The following is an 18,630-nucleotide window of genomic DNA, read 5'->3' as shown; positions in this document are numbered from 1 at the left end:
CTAAACACAAGGTGACAGTGAAAGCAGACCTCACTCTGAATTGACACTGACGTTCACTGACAATGACAGTTGCTACGTTGTCCAAAAAGATTTTTTTTAGTTTCTCAATCTGAATCTGAATAATTGAAAGTATTTCGGAAGAAATATTCATCAGAACGTGGAAACGATCACTGTAGAAATGAATAAATTATGAGATAACTTTATTTCCAGTCGTCTTCATTTCGAGGGGTGCAGTCTTTCATATACAAACAGAAGTTTAGACCCAGTTACATCTAGAGTCTGCTATGTAAATAAAGGCCGTGTGTTTAAACAAAAATCGATTTCGCACTTTCCGAGCCGGCCCTTCAGGTCGCCTGTCGTCGCAGTTTAATCAAAATTGTTTTGCGGTATCAACGCTTAGCCTACGAGTCTCGTTTCAGTCTGAAAATGGCGGAAGCTACAGGTGTGTCAAGTGTGAACCCTAATGCTGAAGTCGTTAGGGGACAAATCTTCGAAGTGGGGCCGCGGTATACAAATTTATCATATATCGGCGAAGGAGCTTATGGGATGGTGGTGTAAGTAGACTTGTTTAATTTCATTTTATTTGAAAATTGTTTGAAAAAAAGGGCTATTGCTCTTGTGGAAAGCTATTTGGAGTTACTACCCAACATTCAATTACCCTCTTGCAGTGCCATTTATTATTCAGTATACTGAATAAGAAATAGCACTGCCGCTAGACCCAGCATTAGACCTTTTTTTTAAACATTTCCCTTGATATAATGCTATAGGTAGGTAATTTGGAAAGCAAACCTCGGGATTAGAAATGAAGAATTTCTGAAATTTTTGGAAATGTGTTTGAATTTCCATGCAAATTTGCATATTTATGTCAATATTCAATGGAAAAACCCTTGAATAAATAATACAGGCTTTCCCAGTTATTAATATCTATTAATGTATTATTCCAATTTCACTTGAATCACCTATTCTCAAAGCTGTGAGGTTTATCAAAAATGCTTAATATAAAAGTTGTGGCATACATCATTAACTTACTGTTGAGATAACTTTCACGCGTACAAGATGTGCCAAAAACATATTATAATTTAAAGTAAGATTTGTTTTTTTCTAAAAACTTAGCCCATATTTGGATTCTAAGGAATTTGAGATATCATGTGAATCAAATAACAATCATCAAAGGATTTTGTCTAATTTAAATTTCAAAACTTAAACTGTTTCTCTCAAAAAATAAATCTGTAATTCAATTTCGGTTAATAGATGTTATAAAGTTTACTAAAAATTTCACTCTCTACATATTGGAATCTTGAGAAGTATAGGAGGTTTAAAGCCAGTTAAATGTGGTAAATGCTAGACAATTATGCCATTAGAGAAGGTGTCCAAGATAAGGATGTCTAACAGGGGATTTTGTAAATAGTAATATGTACAAACTTTGTTAAATGGAAGAAAGGTGTACAATTAAGAGAATTGTGTCAGAGTGTAAAAAAATGTATAAAATTATTTTTGATTCAGTCCAAGTCATTCATTTAGTTTAACTTAAGACTATTAAATTTTTTTAATAATAATTTAATTATTGTGAAACATGAACAAGCAAAACATGTGATATACAGGGTTAACCACGCAACCTGTTTACTATAAAAAATTTTATTTCCTGCTATTGTAGCCCAATAAAACTTGGTTTCAGATTAGAATTAACCATTTTGAACTTAAGTAAAATATTTTCAAAATGGCGGCACTTTTGGTAATACTGCAAGTAACTATCAACTTTATCATTTTACATGGAACCCTCTAATTTTTTATAATTTTTAGATCTTTTGTTAAATTTTAAACCTAGTTTATGTAAAGTATTTTATATCTAAAATTTATTATTTCTAAGTTGTATCAGAAAATTTTAAAATTTTGATAGCTCAAGATCTCATGGAAATTGGTATTATGCGTGAACTGCTGCGAATTTTAGAATCGGTGTTCTGGGGCTCAAAGAGTATCTAATAATTTAAGTTTTGACTTATTTCAATCTGAGAAGGAGGCTTCCACAACCCCCAACACATGTATCCGAAGTTGCATGACTTTAAATCTCAATAACTAGCTTATTTCAAATGGAAGACTATGTATCTTAAAACATTTTCGAGCCTAGAAGTTAATTTTGTATGAAATATTACTAAGATTCCTTGGACCAGTTGTGGACAGGGTAATTTGAAAGAAACAAGTGGAGAAACAAGGGACCAATTTAAAATAAACAAGTTATTGGGATTTGAAGATATGCAACTTTGGAGGTATGTTTTGGGGGTTGTGAAAGACCTTTTGTTAAATAGAAAAACGTTAAAACGTAAGTTAGTAGTTTCTCTTGGAACCTCAGAACACCAATATCAAAATTCGCAGCGGTTAGAGCACAATACTGATTTCCATAGGATCTTGCATCTGCCAAAATTTTCAAATATTCCAGTATAACTCGGTAACGGTAAATTTTAGACTTAAGATACTTAACATAAACTGACCTTAAAATTGAATGAGAAATCCGAAAATGATAAAAAAAACTAGGGGGTTTCATTTAAAATGACGAACTTGGTAGTTACTTCCGATGTGACCGGAAATACCGCCATTGTGAATATATTTTACTTGGATTCAAAATGGTCGATTCTAGCCTGAAACCAAACACTGGGCTACAAGTGAGAAGTTAAGAATTTTCTAATGAATGAGTTGCGTGGCTAATCCTGCATAAAATTGGTTGTGAATATGAGAAATCTATAATGATTTAAAAAAATAATATCACCAAAATTAATATAAAAAAGCCAAATACCATTCCAAATTTTACCTTAATTATTATTTCAAAATGAATTTACCTCTAAGGCACCCCCGTTTCCAAAAATACGTCATAAACTTCTCATTTAATTTAAACCACAAATTCATTTTTCCCTGTCTTCTACTCCCATTGCTCCGTTTTGTGTGGGGGACCATCTAATAGTGCCTCTTTTCATTCAGAGGGATCCTCCCGCCCTTGCAAGGTCATAGCCCTTATATCCTATTGTACTCCTCCCCCCGTTAAACCGTGATTTAACGTACAAGAGCACGGGTGGAGCCCTTTTTCTATTTAGCTTTGAGGGAAGAACGCTCATGTAAATATTGTATTACAACTTCCACTTTCGCTATAAAAAAGAAAACAGTTTTTGGCGACACCCACTTTTACTCCCTAAATGTCAGCTATGTGCTCTGTTTGTAAAAAACTGTGAGCATAAAATCGAAAACTAAGCAATTTCCTATCAATAAACATGTTTTTTTGATGTTTACGTATTATTTAACTGAGTTTGTATTGCATTTATTACGAAATTTATAGCTGTGTTTCTCAAAAACGAATCGATATATTTCGAATCGCATTACACCATTGAATATAGTTTTGAAAAACCTTGAATTTGAGGCGTCACATGACCCCTCGTGCCATTTAAAATTTTTGAGAGGGTTAGTGTGACGTGCATAAGGGTAAAATTTGAGGGCTGAGGTTTATATAAAAATTCGTCGCCCTCAAAAACTGTTTTGCCGTCTTTTAGGAATTTTTCGAAAAGTCCTTATTTTTCAATATTAAGGGGAGGTTAAATTTTCGTTGGACGACTCTGTATATGCTATTTTGCGTCAAATAGAGCAGCTCTGGTAAAAAATGTTGGCTGGATTTTTTCATCCGATTTTAAACATCAGAGAATCAGAAAGTTGAATGCATTAACATATTTCCATAGAATCGGTTCGATTGATCCAATGTTTCATATTAAACAGGCTGATCTTGTTACGAAACGAATCGACTCTGACCATACTACGCTAATTGTCATTCACTACTACGGTCGAAAATTTAAGCATTAAGCACTCAATGACATGTAAAACTAAGATGACTAGAGGTGAATACAAGTGTGCTAAGCGCTACTACCGATTCACTGCCGCACGCAGTACTTGACATTGTCTAGCAAATGTCTACGATGCCTCAAGACAGTGCGCTACTACTAATCTGCCGCCGTACGCAGCACTGTGCGTATTCACTGCTCAGCAAATGCTTACGATGCGCCAGGACAGTGCGCTACTGCCGTCCTTTCTCTAAACTCTGCGCACCACTGTCACTTGCTCCCCTTAGATTAAACCGAGGAATAAACCTTCATATTAACGATCGATGTAGTTTATGTTTGAAAAGCTGTGAAAATTAATGCATTTTGCAAACCTAATTCCATTGAGATCTGTTATTTATTAACCACCCTAAAGGCCGCTAATGCAAAGTTCAGGCTCACGCTCCATGTAAGTACTTTAGAAAGGGTGAAGGTAACACTGAAATATTTATGCTTTGAACATTTCACACACCTGCTACTCTCACGCATCAGTAATTCCCGAGGTAATTTCTTTGCGGAAATTAATATTGTGTAGTATAATTTTCGTATAAGTAATTTAATCGTTTTTCCAGATACGCTCAGATTTAAACTCATTTTCTGGAAGAGGAGTAATACGTCGCAATGCGGTTTGGTGCGGGATAAATTTTGTGCCGAGTATGAAGCTAAAGGGCACAAGGATCTCAAATTGAAATGACGAAATTTATGTTTACAATAGTCGGCCATTTGGTTCGGAACAGCAAAGAACTTTTTGATTGGTTTTCATATTCTTCTTAAAATAATAAACAACTGATAACTATGGATAAATATGAGTCACCATACCCCTAACTGGGTGTATTTACCATGCTCATATCTGTTAAAATGATACTTTTACAGATGCTTCCACTTATGTCCTGTGGGTAAAAGTTGTGCAATTTTCAAATTAGCCATTACCAGCATTGATTAATTAAAACTCTTGCAGTAATTATTTTTTAATTAACTTATAGAAATTACAATTCAATTAATTTTGTTTGCCAACCTTTTTTATATTTACTTATTAAGGTTTGCTTTCGTAGTAAATTTATAATTCAGTGCCACCCTAATTTGTCAGGTTTCAGTCCAGGGTGTTACAGATTTCTCTCAATAGATGATGAAAAAATCTAAATATTGCAAAATATTCCCAAAAGTTTAATTTCTATCATATAGGGTATCAACGTTTAAAATCTATTTTAATTTACTAAAAACAAATGCTTTTAGCTAAAATTTTTAATGCATATTATATTACGGACCATCATAACTTTTTTACGTCTTGATTTAGATTTTTTTAAATGAAAATAATGTCTTCAAGGCATTTGTATGAAAAAAAAACTCAATTTCATAATAACTTTTCGTTATTTCATATTTTATTGGTGATTGCATGTCTAAAAATAAAGCAGTAAGTGTATGAGCTATGGTGATGGGGAGTTCTAGCAGTTATTAATTTAATACTCAATACCGAGTACCAAATTTCAGTTCAAAATTTTTGTTTTTTAATTAATTCACTACAAATTAATTTAAAAAAATAAACGGACGTTAATATTTAATACTCTGTATTATGAAAATAATATATCTGGAAATAATTTATTATTTAGGTTTTTTTCGTCATTTACTTAAAGAAATTTACACGTAAAGTTTGTGACATGATCACATTAACACCCAGTATTTATTATTCATTCCCATTTTGGATACTAAATTTGCGAAATTAACGTATTACTTTTAAATAGAGTTTGAAGTTATAAATTATAGATAATTACATTTAACGGTACATTTTATAGTGATTATAGACGGTTTTCAAGAGGAATTTTACGTCTATTCCCGTATCTAATACCACTTGGATCTCTGACTACTGTTAAATTCATTTAGTTACGTTTACCCATTTTCCGCTTTTTCGTCTAATTTTTACGTTAGTTTTACGTTTTGTATAGTCCAGGAAATAAGCATTGATCATGACGTCACAGTCATTTTTTATCATTTTACTCGACCATATTACTTAAAATTGGCATATTGTAAAACATTAAAACATTTAAAAAAAGTACACGAAATTGAGTAATCTAAAAAGGACCTTACTTACATTGAATTTATGCATTATTTGCTATAATTTCTATTTTACTTTCAGGTCGGCTACTGATACAATCACCAACACAAAGATGGCCATAAAAAAAATTTCACCCTTTGAGCACCAGACATACTGTCAGCGAACCTTGCGAGAAATAAAAATTCTCACCAGGTTTAAACATGAAAACGTAAGTATGAGTTGCCCTAGTCCTTCATCCAACAAAAAAAAAACAAACAGCTTCAGAAAGAAACGATGTTAGAAATAAAAAAAAAATACAATTATAAAAAACAATAAATAAAATTTGTTGAATTGTTGTGTGGTAAATATTTCCAAAATTAACGTTAGTGCTTAGAAAGTTAAGCAGATATTTATTATACTGAGAAAGGCTTTTGAGACTCCTCTGCCAAGAAAGTGCCTGGTTAACATCTCTTTTTATTCTAATCTTAAGCACAAACAGTTTTTCCTGTTCCATTTTATTTGGACACTTATTTCGAGGTTTTCTTTTTCAGCGCAAAAAAATATTTGCAAAGCCAGCACTATTTCTAGAATAGACGCTAAATCATACTCTCACGAAATAGAAAAAAAAAACTCAATTTAGTTCATGGTAGTTTAAATTAATTCAGAGTAATTCAGGTTAGCCTGGCTTATGTCTAGATCTACTTCATATCAATGAAGCCTGGAGACGACTTAGATATAAAATAGATGGCACGTTATTCACCATATGCTTTAATTTGCCTTAAATTCTGATGATTATGGGTGATATTAGTTTTATCTTGACTATAATTATGGCCTTTCAAAATTCTAATACCACATATGCTCCTCATTGGTTTTTTAAATTTTTGAGTTAAGAAGCTAGATAGTGTAAAGTAAAACTTTCGAATTGTCTTGCAAAGTGCAGTTGCGACATTTTAGGACCGAAAATACCCATTTAGGTGCAGTAGTTATAATTTAAATAAGATTTGTTACTCTTAGATTTCTTTTTTCAAGTTAATTTTTAGCAATTCGATTCTCTTTTTCCGAACATTATACCGGGTGTATTTTTAAAAATTGTCACCTTAGATTTTTAGAAGTGTAAACAAAAGATAAAAATGTTGGAACACGTCGACCTTAGAATAGAAGAGGAAGACGAACAATGAAAAAGTTCTCACTCCCGATCAACAATATTATAGGGGTGGCAACCCCTCCAGATTTTTAAATAGGGAATATGGATCAAGTGACACATAATCTTAAAGGTGTTTGAATTCTCTAAACAACTATGCCAAAATTTTGGTTTTTTTATTAAAATTTTTTCATAGTTCTTAATTGTTTAAGAGATGTTCGAAATGCCGTCTATTATTCGGGATGCAATAATACAAGTAGCCTTCAAACTCGCGTCGTATTTTTTCAAACATCTGTTGTGGAATATTAGGACAAACTTTTACAAGTCTATAACGTAATACTTAAAAATCCTGTACAGGAATCGCGTCGTACCACGCCTTTCAGGCATCCCTAGAGGAAGAAGTCAAGAGATGTAAAATGGGAAGGTCTAATTGGCCATTCGATAGTATCTCTTCTGTCAATCTATTTATTAGGAAAATTATTGTCAAGAAAATGTTAAACCGATAAAACATAATGTGGAAAAGCACCATCTTGTTGGAAATGTAATAAATCACCTTTCAACATTGGGTGTCCATTCTTCTTCGTTCTTTTAATAATTTCATGTAATAATCAATTTTTTCAATTAAATTAAATGAAAAAAAAACACATTTTTGGCACGGTTGTTTAGAGAATTTGAAGATCTTTAAAATGATGTATCACTTGACTCATGTTTTCTATTTAAAAAAACGTAGGAGTTGCCAACCCTGCGATATCGTTGATCGGGGGTGAATTTTTAAAAAATTCTTCGTCTTTCCCTTCCATTCTAAGGTCGTCGACATGTCTCAGTATTCTTAACTTTAATTTACACTTTTAGAAATTTGGATGATTCAAGTTTTTAAAAATATTCTCGGCATATAAATGCATTATTTATGCAGATACATTTAGTATTCCAAATGTTATGCCAAGCTGATTTTTTCAGATTATTGATATTAGAGATATCTTAAGAGCCCCTACGATAGATCAGATGAGAGACGTTTATATTGTGCAGTGTTTGATGGAAACTGATCTTTACAAACTGCTTAAAACACAGGTAAGTTTCAACACGTTTAAAAGCTTTCAGGGGCGTTTCAAGTCTGTTAAATTGATTTAATTGGGATCTAATCCTCTGATATTTTTCTTCAGAAACGCAAATACACTCACTTTCACATGAAATGCACCACCCAGTAATAATAATAATTAAGTCTTGTAATTTTGGCAAAATAATGCTTCATAATAGAGTATCAAATGATCAGACTTTCAGTAAAAAAGAAAGAATGCTAGTGGTTTTTTTGTCATCGACCTATTAGATTTTTTATTCAAGTAAATAAATAAAATAATATTTACATGGAAATATCAGTTTATTTTGTTGTTGAACTGTGAACAAGACATCTCAAAATGCCCCCAGTGAGACAGCGTCGAAATTTTTCCCACGTTTCGGATTTTGATAGAGGGCGAATTATCGGCATGAAGGAGGGTGGACTTTCTTTTCGTGACTCGAACCCGAAGAATGAATCGGAACCACACCACGATTGCGAGAATATGGTCTTCGTGGTCTGAAGAGAGGGTTCAGCGACATCGTCCAGCTGGACGTCCTCCCCGTAGCAGCAACGCACGTGAAGATCGACTTCTTAGACGGATGGCCATTGGTGATCGATTTCAAACAATGTCTGTTGCAGTAGATTGGATGGGAGCTCTAAATCGTCGGGTGTCGATGGCAACAGTTTACAGAAGAATTTCGTCTTTTGGCCTGCATTCATACCGCCCAAATCTACGACTGCCACTAACCGCCCAACACCAAGCTTCCAAATTGGCCTGGTGTCAAGAACGAATTGATTGGAATCATGAGTGGAACAATATCGTCTTCAGTGACGAGTCGCGATTTTGTTTATGGATCAATGATGGTCGTAGAAGAGTCAGACGACACCGAGGTGAAAGAAGAAATTTGCAATTTTCTGAAAGGCGCCACACAGCTTTAACACCTAGTGTTATGGTCTGGGGTGTGATATATGTTGGCCAAAGATCTTCTCTTGTGTTCGTTCCAGGCACCCTAAACGCACGTCGCTACATTGACAATGTTCTGAGGCCAGTATTAGTACCTTTCATGCAAACTTTACCAAATGGCATTTTCCAACAGGATAATGCAAGACCACATAGTGCAAACATTACTCGAAGATACCTGGAAGAAGCACAATTGGAAATACTGCCTTGGCCTGCACGGTCACCGGACCTATCGCCCATCGAACATCTTTGGGATATGATGAGTCGCCGTCTTCGAAATTTACCGAGGCCCCCAAACAATGTGGATGACCTACGACATCATCTTGAGGTAGCATGGAATGAAATACCCCAGGAAGATATTGATCATTTGTTGCAAAGCATACCGCAAAGAGTACGTGCTTGCATTGCCGTGCGAGGCGATGTCACTTACTATCAATTTTTTCATTATCAAATGTTGTATCTTTTAATTGAAAGTCTGATCATTTGATACTCTATTATGAAGCATTATTTTGCCAAAATTACAAGACTTAATTATTATTATTACTGGGTGGCGCATTTCATGTGAAAGTGAGTGTATATTCATAGGTTTGTAGCTGAAATCAACTGCTATATTTTATGTAAATTCGCGTTTTTTAAATATAGCTTCAGTTTAACACGATTCAAGCCACAGGCGATTTTTTATTTTCTGAGGGAACGTTTGGTTAAATCAATGGTTTATTTCACATTCCTTAGTCATACGCATATATTGTAACACTTTGCTTCTGGCGAAATTTTGAAATTTCTTTCGTTAGCTTCATTTGTATGTTTCAGAGACTGAGTAACGACCACATTTGTTACTTCCTGTACCAGATACTTCGAGGGCTGAAATATATCCACTCTGCCAATGTACTTCACAGGGATTTGAAACCCAGCAATTTGCTGCTTAATACTACTTGTGATCTCAAAGTAAATATACTTGTTTGTTTAATAAAATATTGAGTCAGACATTCTCGAAAACGTCGCATTGTTAATTATTTGTGAGCAATTTACTAAAATTGGACTTTTTCATACCTTAAAGCCTTAAAACATAATTATGTATTGACAGTGCTAAATCTTATGATAGTTTGGTATAGTAGCTTTATAGATAGCGGTACTATTATCAGTTTATTTGTATAAAAATCTTTTTTAAAGTCAGCTAATTGCTTTAGGACAGAATTTGCAAAGTTTTATCACTTAGAACAGCTTTGTTTTGTTTTTCAATTGGTGATTTTCCACCACAGATCTGCGACTTTGGGCTAGCAAGAGTAGCAGATCCCGATCACGATCATACAGGGTTCCTCACGGAATATGTAGCGACGAGATGGTACCGAGCACCTGAAATTATGCTTAATTCTAAGGTATTGTTTGCTTGAAAAAAAATTAATACTATTTTGTTTAGATTGCAGATAACGTATGAAGTATGTGTTTAAATTTTGATATTTCACCTTTTTATCATATAACGGATTTACTGTTTTACTAACGTTTGCATTTTTTTATCTAGGGCTACACAAAGTCAATTGACATTTGGTCAGTTGGCTGTATACTAGCAGAAATGCTAGCAAACAGGCCAATTTTTCCAGGGAAACATTACCTCGATCAGCTCAACCACATACTAGGAGTATTGGGGTCCCCGTCTCAGGACGATCTTAATTGCATCATTAATGAAAAGGTGCGTTTTGGGAGATACTTGTATGCGAGTTGTTTGAAATAATATTATATTGTTCAATGAGTGGCGAAAATAGCATTTTCTGTCATTGAGAGAACAATTTACCAAACGAGAAGAAATCGAGTTGGGTAATGCACTCGAATTACAGAAAATAACTTTCAATTAGTAAAATAGTACACTTTTTCTATGGCCATGCTTGCACACACTGTGCTTCGGTAATGCAGTCTAGTATACACAAAATCGACAAAACCGGGTAATACCCAATCTACTCCTACTTGGATGCTTATTCAATAGACAGAGATAAGTTATAAAACATATAATGTTTGTTATTTTTTATTCAGCTTCTTATCTAGTTTCATTTGCTTTCATTAGGTTTAAATACTTCCAACAATGCTCCCATAAATGACGAGCTGTGTTAACGCATCAAATTGTCATTTCCAGAACGAAAAAAGTTAATTTTATGATATACATGGTGTCTATTTCTGGACCTCAAGAATGAGGATCTCGGTAACCGCAGTATTGGGATATTTGCAATTTTTACGAATCTGTATTACGAATTATAACAATAACATTTGCCTCAACTGCTTGAGTAACCTTTAGTTCTAGCAAGATGGTGGTCGGTCACATAACACTAGGAGAAAGGTTGATTATTTCCCGATAGTTATTTCAATCGATGGAGACACAGGTTGGCCGGTACTTTTTCCCTATTTGATTATTGCTGAAGGGGAACTATGGAACATCTTATTTATGAATATGCACTCACTGATATTAATGAGCTGCGAAGGAAGATGATCACAATTTTAAGGACCAAAATTAGAAGGAATGTTTTAAGGTCAAGAACAATTTAAGAAGAGACATAAAGTTATGTATACCTCAGAAAGTCATTGAAATTTTGTTTTTCTGAAATTTCACTGACCAGGCATCTTTTATAGTTATCGAAATCATTATTGAGCTTCAGAAACACATAACCTGTATATATTTCATATATAACCCCCTTCCCTAGAGATGACGATATTTTCGATTAGGGTAAAGCATGACGAAAATTCTCTTTTTTATGTGATTGTAGAAATAATGTATCTTCAATATAATATTTCTTAAACAAGTATATTTATTTTTCTTATGTGCAGGCGAGGAGTTACTTACAATCGTTACCATATAAACCTAAAGTTCCTTGGTCCAAACTTTATCCGCACGCAGATCCGAGGGCACTCGACTTGTTGGACAAAATGTTGACCTTCAACCCACACAGAAGGATAGTAGTAGAAGATGCTCTTGCTCATCCTTACTTAGAACAGTATTATGAACCGTCCGACGAGGTATGTTTACTCTTAAATCTTCATTCAGTAATGATCGTTGTTAATTGCTATCGTAGTTCATGGCGTACAAAAAAACACCATTAAAACTTTTTATCAATTTAAAAATTAACTTCTAGTGTGCGAGTAGAGGAAGTAGGGTCGAAATTTTTGGAAATTAGATTAGAGAAGATTTTTTCATAATTTCTGCAATATTTGAACTGAACGTTCCAACAATTCATGAATAAGAAATAAATATATATACAGTATATTATAAATAAAATAATAAACTTAATAGGAAATCTTGAAATTGAATGGGTGTATCCGGATAGATAGGCCTTGCTAATCATTATACAGGGTGTCCCAAAAAAGGAGGCCAATCTGTTAACTTCATTAAGCCACCCATTGGCAAGTTATATGTGTTCTTTGTCTGGTTAATTTAATATTGTAAATTTTAGGTTAAATTTTACAGCTTTGAAAAAGTTACTCAACTTAAAAAAGCATTCAGTCACATAAATGGAAAGTGTAGGGCGTAGCTCGACATTATTGACTTGCGCTAAACGAAGATAAAAATAGACATAAAGAACAAAATAAATAAAGTTTGAAAACATATTGAAGTGTGCACTGTGGTAACCGAATTAAATTCCCAGCCGGTAGCAGAACAGCCCTTCAGATTTGATACGGAATTGGACGATTTACCAAAAGATCAACTGAAACAGCTTATTTTCGAGGAGACATTGCTTTACAAACAGAGGCAACACAACGATGAACAGACAGCGATGAAGCGTCAGCAGGAGCCACAAGCCATGAATATGTCATAGTCATTCGAGATAAGTGTATAAAAGGTAATTTCCAGAAGCGAGTCGAAAATATCGATAACCAACGACATTTTCGACGCTATACCTATTTAACATAATTTATTTATTATACTCTTATGTACTTTAATAAGAATGTTCAAACTACTTTTTGGGTGGCGGCAATGATAGCTTGTGTGGTCGTTTTTACGCGTTTTTCGATTCCTAGTAATTAATTTAGTTAGGCATATCTTTTGTATTACATACAATCTTTCCAATTGAATGTGCATTGTCACGTTTGAGTTAGTCGTGAGAGGTCAGGAAATTGTGAACAATGTTTTTCATTTATTCACAATTTATTTTAATTTGCTCATATAAGTAAGTTGGGAAACTATTTCGAGATATACCGGGTGGATTTTTAAGTGTTTTTCTCGGAAAAAGTGAGAAGGCCGGTCGAATTAGTTTAAAATTGCCTCTTGTGGCGCACATTTGAGAGCCACTTATGATCTTGTCACATTTTTAGTAAGTAATGGCAGATTCGGGTGTTTCAAAATGTCTCCAATAACTGCAAAAATGTGGAATAAGATTATTTGCGTCAGTCTAACGTGCTACAGATGTCATAATAAAATAAACGACACAAGGTGCATCGTATTTGCCAGCAACTGTCAAAAAATGAGCACCTCAATATGAAGTTCTCACTCGAATAGACGTTTGAAAAAAACGGCCATTTTGCCGTACTTGGTGCGCATAAGACGAATTGTCACTATCATTTATGTCACGTGTCACTTTTTGAGTCCAAATTAAATTAAAGAAGGGCAAACCTAGCTTTATCTCTTTGCCCAAACATTTTCAAACATTTTAGCTGTAATTTATCATAGATTAATTATTCTATAGCCTTGCTTCTATTTATTTTGAATTATCTTATAGTTCTCACCATAGCACTAGTGGGAACACCTTAAAACACCCTGTATGTAGAGTGTGTATATTAATAAAGTATAGTAAAACCGGATTCTCCATTACTTGCATAATAATTTGGTGAAAACTCGCATTACGCAGTTGAAAGCTGCGTTTTGGAGGCTAAATAAGTTGGAAAAAATGCCTTTCTCACCAGATGACTTTAAGAAAGTTATTTGTTGTATTTTCAGCTGGCTGTGACCACATAACAGTGAAGTCATAGAGGACAAGTCACATGACTTGTATTTCATGACATATTCATGAATACAAGTCATGGGACTTGTCTTTCATGACTATCCACGAGCTCACTTAATAGCATAAGGTGATGCCCACTACTCATACAAAATACCCTAATGATTAGAGGGGATTAAAGCTGCTAATGAAGGCGCTGCAAAATGTTAATAACTAAGGGAATTATATGTTCAATTTAATGTTAGAATTATTCACTTCTTCGCTTTTTCGCATTCTGCCCAACAGAATTATTTTTTCAAGTTTTTTGAAGTTAAGACCAATGCGACCCTCCCCCCTCCTCCTTCATTGTCGATCTATTATAAAGGTTTTGATCTAATAGTTAGATTTTTGCCTGGGTAGGTGTAGAATAAATCCGATTTACTTCCTATCTAGTTCACGCTTACCTTAATGTTGATGTTTTCTTATGTCTAAAGTCAAAAAATTAATTTGAAACAATATCGGAAAATTCTCAAAAATTGACATCAAATTTGATAATTAGGTCTACATGTTTTGATTCAAATATAATACTTGTATATACTCCTGTATTACTCGAAATAAGTTTTCATTTCGGGGTCTAAAGTTCGGCACTTCGTATGTCCCTCATAAAAATTTTACAAGGAAGCAAATAAACTAACTGAGGAACTAATTAATAAGAAAAAAGTGAGTGAGTAGAAGACTTAATGAAGTAGGACAATCTGATAAAACTTTTAATTTATTAAAAACTATTTAATTTTATTTTAAACTTTATGTCAAAAAAACTAAATTCAATGACCATTTTCTTAACAGAAATAGGTACTGACGGTACCTACGCACAGATTATACTGGGCTCTATTTGCGTTTGAAGCGTAAAAAAACTTCTTTCTTTACTTTGTGTATGTGGTAACCACTGTAATTAAGTACAGAAATTCAAAAGTGGCGAAATTTCATTTTTGGTAAGCTTGCGAACTGCGAGGTACCGAACTTTAGATCTTGATGTAGCATTTCAATGCGTATTTTTTAATTTTAATATTTGATTTGATAAGCGAAAGTATTCCCAATTGGTAGTACATAAGGGTGAGTACTAAAATTAGTATTCTTTGTTAAATATTCCGTACGTATCATTTTTTGGAATTTAGTTACTCCTAAAGATATTTAAAATTTTTAGTACCTGTGTTACCTTAAGCAAAATTGGCTTGCAGAGCAAACAAATAGTTTACTATTTTAATGTATATTTGTATCTATTTTATTACTTGTTATTTGTATTATATTTTGTTACTCCATCAGGTAATAAGAACATCTAATTCGGTAAGTGACGTTCTTGTTTCTTGCATAAGTTTATTACAGCAATCTGGCTAAATCATCGCCATGAGAAAATCTATTTTTGAAGTATATGTTTTGTAAGGATTCTTAACTGTGGTTTTGTCAAATACGCACAGGCTTTCTATGCTCCACGATTTATTACTGGAGATAACCAGCTATACAAAGTGATCCGCTGTCGATGATTTATAATGAGTTTAAGAAGGCCGCCTAAAAACTGGCACTATTTATTAAAATTTCTAGATTTCCAACCCACATTTAGATATTTGATTTTTATTGGGCTAAAAAATCTTTTTTAATTTCGTAAATGTAGTGTGAAAATTGTACAGCTACTCAAAAAATAGGTGGCTGGTCGCAAGGGGGGGTTAATGTAGGGCTCATTGTCCACATTCTCAACGTCCCAAGGGCCCAAAACAGGTAGCAGGGTAGTTGTAGGTCTAGACGAACCGTTTGTCTAGTTGGCTGAAATCCCTAAACAATCAGGCAATTTTCATAAATTTAATTCTACCTAGACAGTAAATATTTTAAATTTAAGTCGTAAAGGGCTTTAAATAACTGCATGTGCACTTACGAGTGCAATGTGCACTCGTAAGACAGGTTACTCTCCCTTGGCTCTTGTTCGCATTGTGAAATAAAGTAGTAAGGCATTTGGCAACTACTATAGCAAATCTGCCCCAGATTTGTTAATAGAAAACACTGTTTTTTCGCATTGAAATATAATGAGCAATCTAATTCTTGTTCATTCTATATTCTTAGCAGACAAATCAAAAATGAAATAATATACAGGGTGTGCCATTTGAAATAGTAGCGGTGCCGCTATTTCCGGCATAAGCGACAATGTTGCAGGTGATATGTTAGAATTCAAACGCACAAATTTTCAATATTTCGTTGTGCGACACTTGCTGACCTAATATCGCTTGCAGATCACTCTGTATACATTATAATTTACGAATGTTCTATTATAAAATCCTACAAAGTGTTGCTTATTGCTTTTTGGTGTCGTCACAAATTATCACACATTCGCTTAAAAGCATAATTTTGATGTAAGGAAGTTATTTAAGAAAAGTTAATTGGAAACTAGCGTGAAATAGTAAATTCAGTCAATTGTTTGCAGGTTGTGTAGTGAAAATTCACATTAAACCAACATGGAAATTTTCTCAGATTTTCAGAATAGCTTAAGTAACAGGAAAATTAGATTACATTTTTCTAAGCACGACTTCATTAATTCCAACAAACAAAAATCAAAAATATTGAATCACCAATAGAGGAAGTAAACGACCACTCAAAAAATGGATAAAAATCGAAGTCTTGATATTACTCCATATTATTCATCTTAAAAATTCGCTATGTCTGTAAATATCTAATCTAACGTTTATTCAATAAAGTTGCTCATCATGACCCCTAATTAATATACAAATTGCATGTAAAAGGATAAACGTGTCTAGCACAACATGGTACCATTCAAGAAATCCTCAAGAATGTGGTTGTGACGTGGCTGCTGCAACTATTGTGCCAGCCATAGATTAAACATTTTTTAATTCAGATGATTGCTACCACCACGTCTGGACACGTCATTGTGAGCCCCATGGAGAGACATCCCCTTTTAAAACGATTCACATTATAGTGTTTGTATTGAACCATCCTTTTATTTCCAAAATAATTGCCTATTCATGTAATCTACTTACATCTCGGTGTTATTACTTCTCAATGTGAATATTATGATATATATACTCATTTTCCTTTAAAACTAGAAAGTAACCCGTAGCCGTATCCTTAAAAAATGAGATGTATGTTTCATTATTTGTCGATTTACTGGGAAGAAAAGCAAAAAGTAACATGAAACCAATTAGGCTCGCCGTTCATTCACTGTTGTGATGGATCACATTAGTTCTCACGTAGTTAAAAGCTGCCTACCAGTGAATCGACTGAAAGACGTACAATATTGTGATCAAATTCTTTATAAACAAATATTTTTGTAAGCAAAAATATCAATGCAATACACATCCTTAAGGTATGATATCTATATGATGCGGTAGAAGGACGTGAGGCTCAGTTATCCGGAATGTTAGTGATTCAGTAAACACTGTACTTTCCATGAGTTTCCACGGATGACTGAGGAAGTATCAGAATAATTTGTTAACGAAAGGCCTAAATTTTGTTGTAAATGTTGTTACATATACTGTTATATTTCAATTATAGTAGTTCTCAAATTGTAATTCTTATTACGTGTACCTATAATACATTTATCTATCTAACGAGTTTCTTATTTTATTTCTGTTTCTAATTTTTATTTGTTCTTTTAACGCCCCCTGTAGCATAAAGGCAACATATTCAGTTCTGTCTTCACAGTCCATTTGGTCCATGGGAAGAAAAGGCACAAGAACCTGGAAACACTCATTATGCAAATAAAATATGAGCATCCCCAGAGGTCCTCCTGTGGTGACTTAAAATTGTTCCCATGTTGTTGCCATGTTTTCTTTCGGAATGGAAGAGCAGGGCTCGTGAAGGACGCGCACTGGACAACAATGGATTGGCCTGATAGAAAAAAATTATTCCGAGAGGGAAATTTACTGTAGATCAGTGAACAAGTTATTTAAAGTTATTGAAATGACCAAACTGTGAGAGAAGATTCAGAGCTGATCCAAGTTCTATCAATGAAGGAAGAGAAACCACAAGAAGTCCCGAGGTAAGACCACCAACTTCGATATTCTGATGCCTAATTTCTTAACGTTCCATCTCTTCACGGATAATTTAATTTACAATTTAATACCTGTCTGGACCAACTTATACTCTTTGCTTTCTTCTGTAAATTTGGCTTGTTCACTATTCGTTTCCTGCTCATACACAGGTTGATATACAGTATGATGCAAATGTACGGAATAAATTCATTATATTTAAAATGGACAGCATTTGACAAAATCCTAAAACACATCTATTTTAATTTTTAAGGAGCCTCATTTAATAAATATTTTATTGATGTGACGTCACCAGAGTGAGGATGATGAAATTGAAAACTTTTTTAAAATAAATAGAGGTCATGTGACACCTCTTTCGAAAGGTCTCCTTGTTTATTCGGCTGTATAATTATTTGTTCCTCAATTTTTAAATGAAAGAGTTTATTTAGTAAAATAATTTGTTTTAATTCTCTGAGATTATAATAAATACATAAAGTATCGTATAAACATTCTATTTATGTTTTTGTCGGTTTTTGTGATTTAGAAAAAAATATAAAAAAAAGTAATACCTACCTATTAACGTATAGAATGATAAAAGAGCAGCATTCCAATTTCACTTTTATTAATTGATGTACTGCAACTAAAGTACCATAATTTTCATAAAGATA

At 33.6% G+C, this 18,630-nt stretch overlaps 1 protein-coding gene across 1 annotated transcript; it reads left to right on the top strand.

Moving 5' to 3' along the window:
- Positions 1-75: 75 nt before the first annotated feature.
- Positions 76-17,545, top strand: rl (Mitogen-activated protein kinase rl). The gene is made up of 8 exons (XM_066404842.1): positions 76-554; positions 5,983-6,109; positions 7,979-8,089; positions 9,847-9,981; positions 10,296-10,412; positions 10,556-10,723; positions 11,848-12,036; positions 12,663-17,545. The coding sequence occupies exons 1-8, from the start codon at positions 427-429 to the stop codon at positions 12,831-12,833; spliced, it is 1,146 nt and encodes a 381-aa protein (XP_066260939.1). The 5' UTR covers positions 76-426; the 3' UTR covers positions 12,834-17,545.
- Positions 17,546-18,630: the final 1,085 nt, after the last annotated feature.

Source organism: Euwallacea similis, chromosome 36, assembly GCF_039881205.1.
Source record: "Euwallacea similis isolate ESF13 chromosome 36, ESF131.1, whole genome shotgun sequence".
NCBI lineage: Eukaryota > Metazoa > Arthropoda > Insecta > Coleoptera > Curculionidae > Euwallacea > Euwallacea similis.
Note: the sequence above shows the minus strand (reverse complement) of the source record. Positions and strands in the feature narration are given on the sequence as shown.

Excerpts from the sequence above, each read along its gene's own strand:
- rl (XM_066404842.1), top strand. The coding sequence starts at position 427 with ATGGCGGAAGCTACAGGTGTGTCAAGTGTGAACCCTAATGCTGAAGTC. Across the intron at positions 9,982-10,295 it reads ATACTACTTGTGATCTCAAA|ATCTGCGACTTTGGGCTAGC; the intron begins GTAAATATACTT and ends TTTCCACCACAG. Across the intron at positions 10,413-10,555 it reads AAATTATGCTTAATTCTAAG|GGCTACACAAAGTCAATTGA; the intron begins GTATTGTTTGCT and ends TTTTTTATCTAG.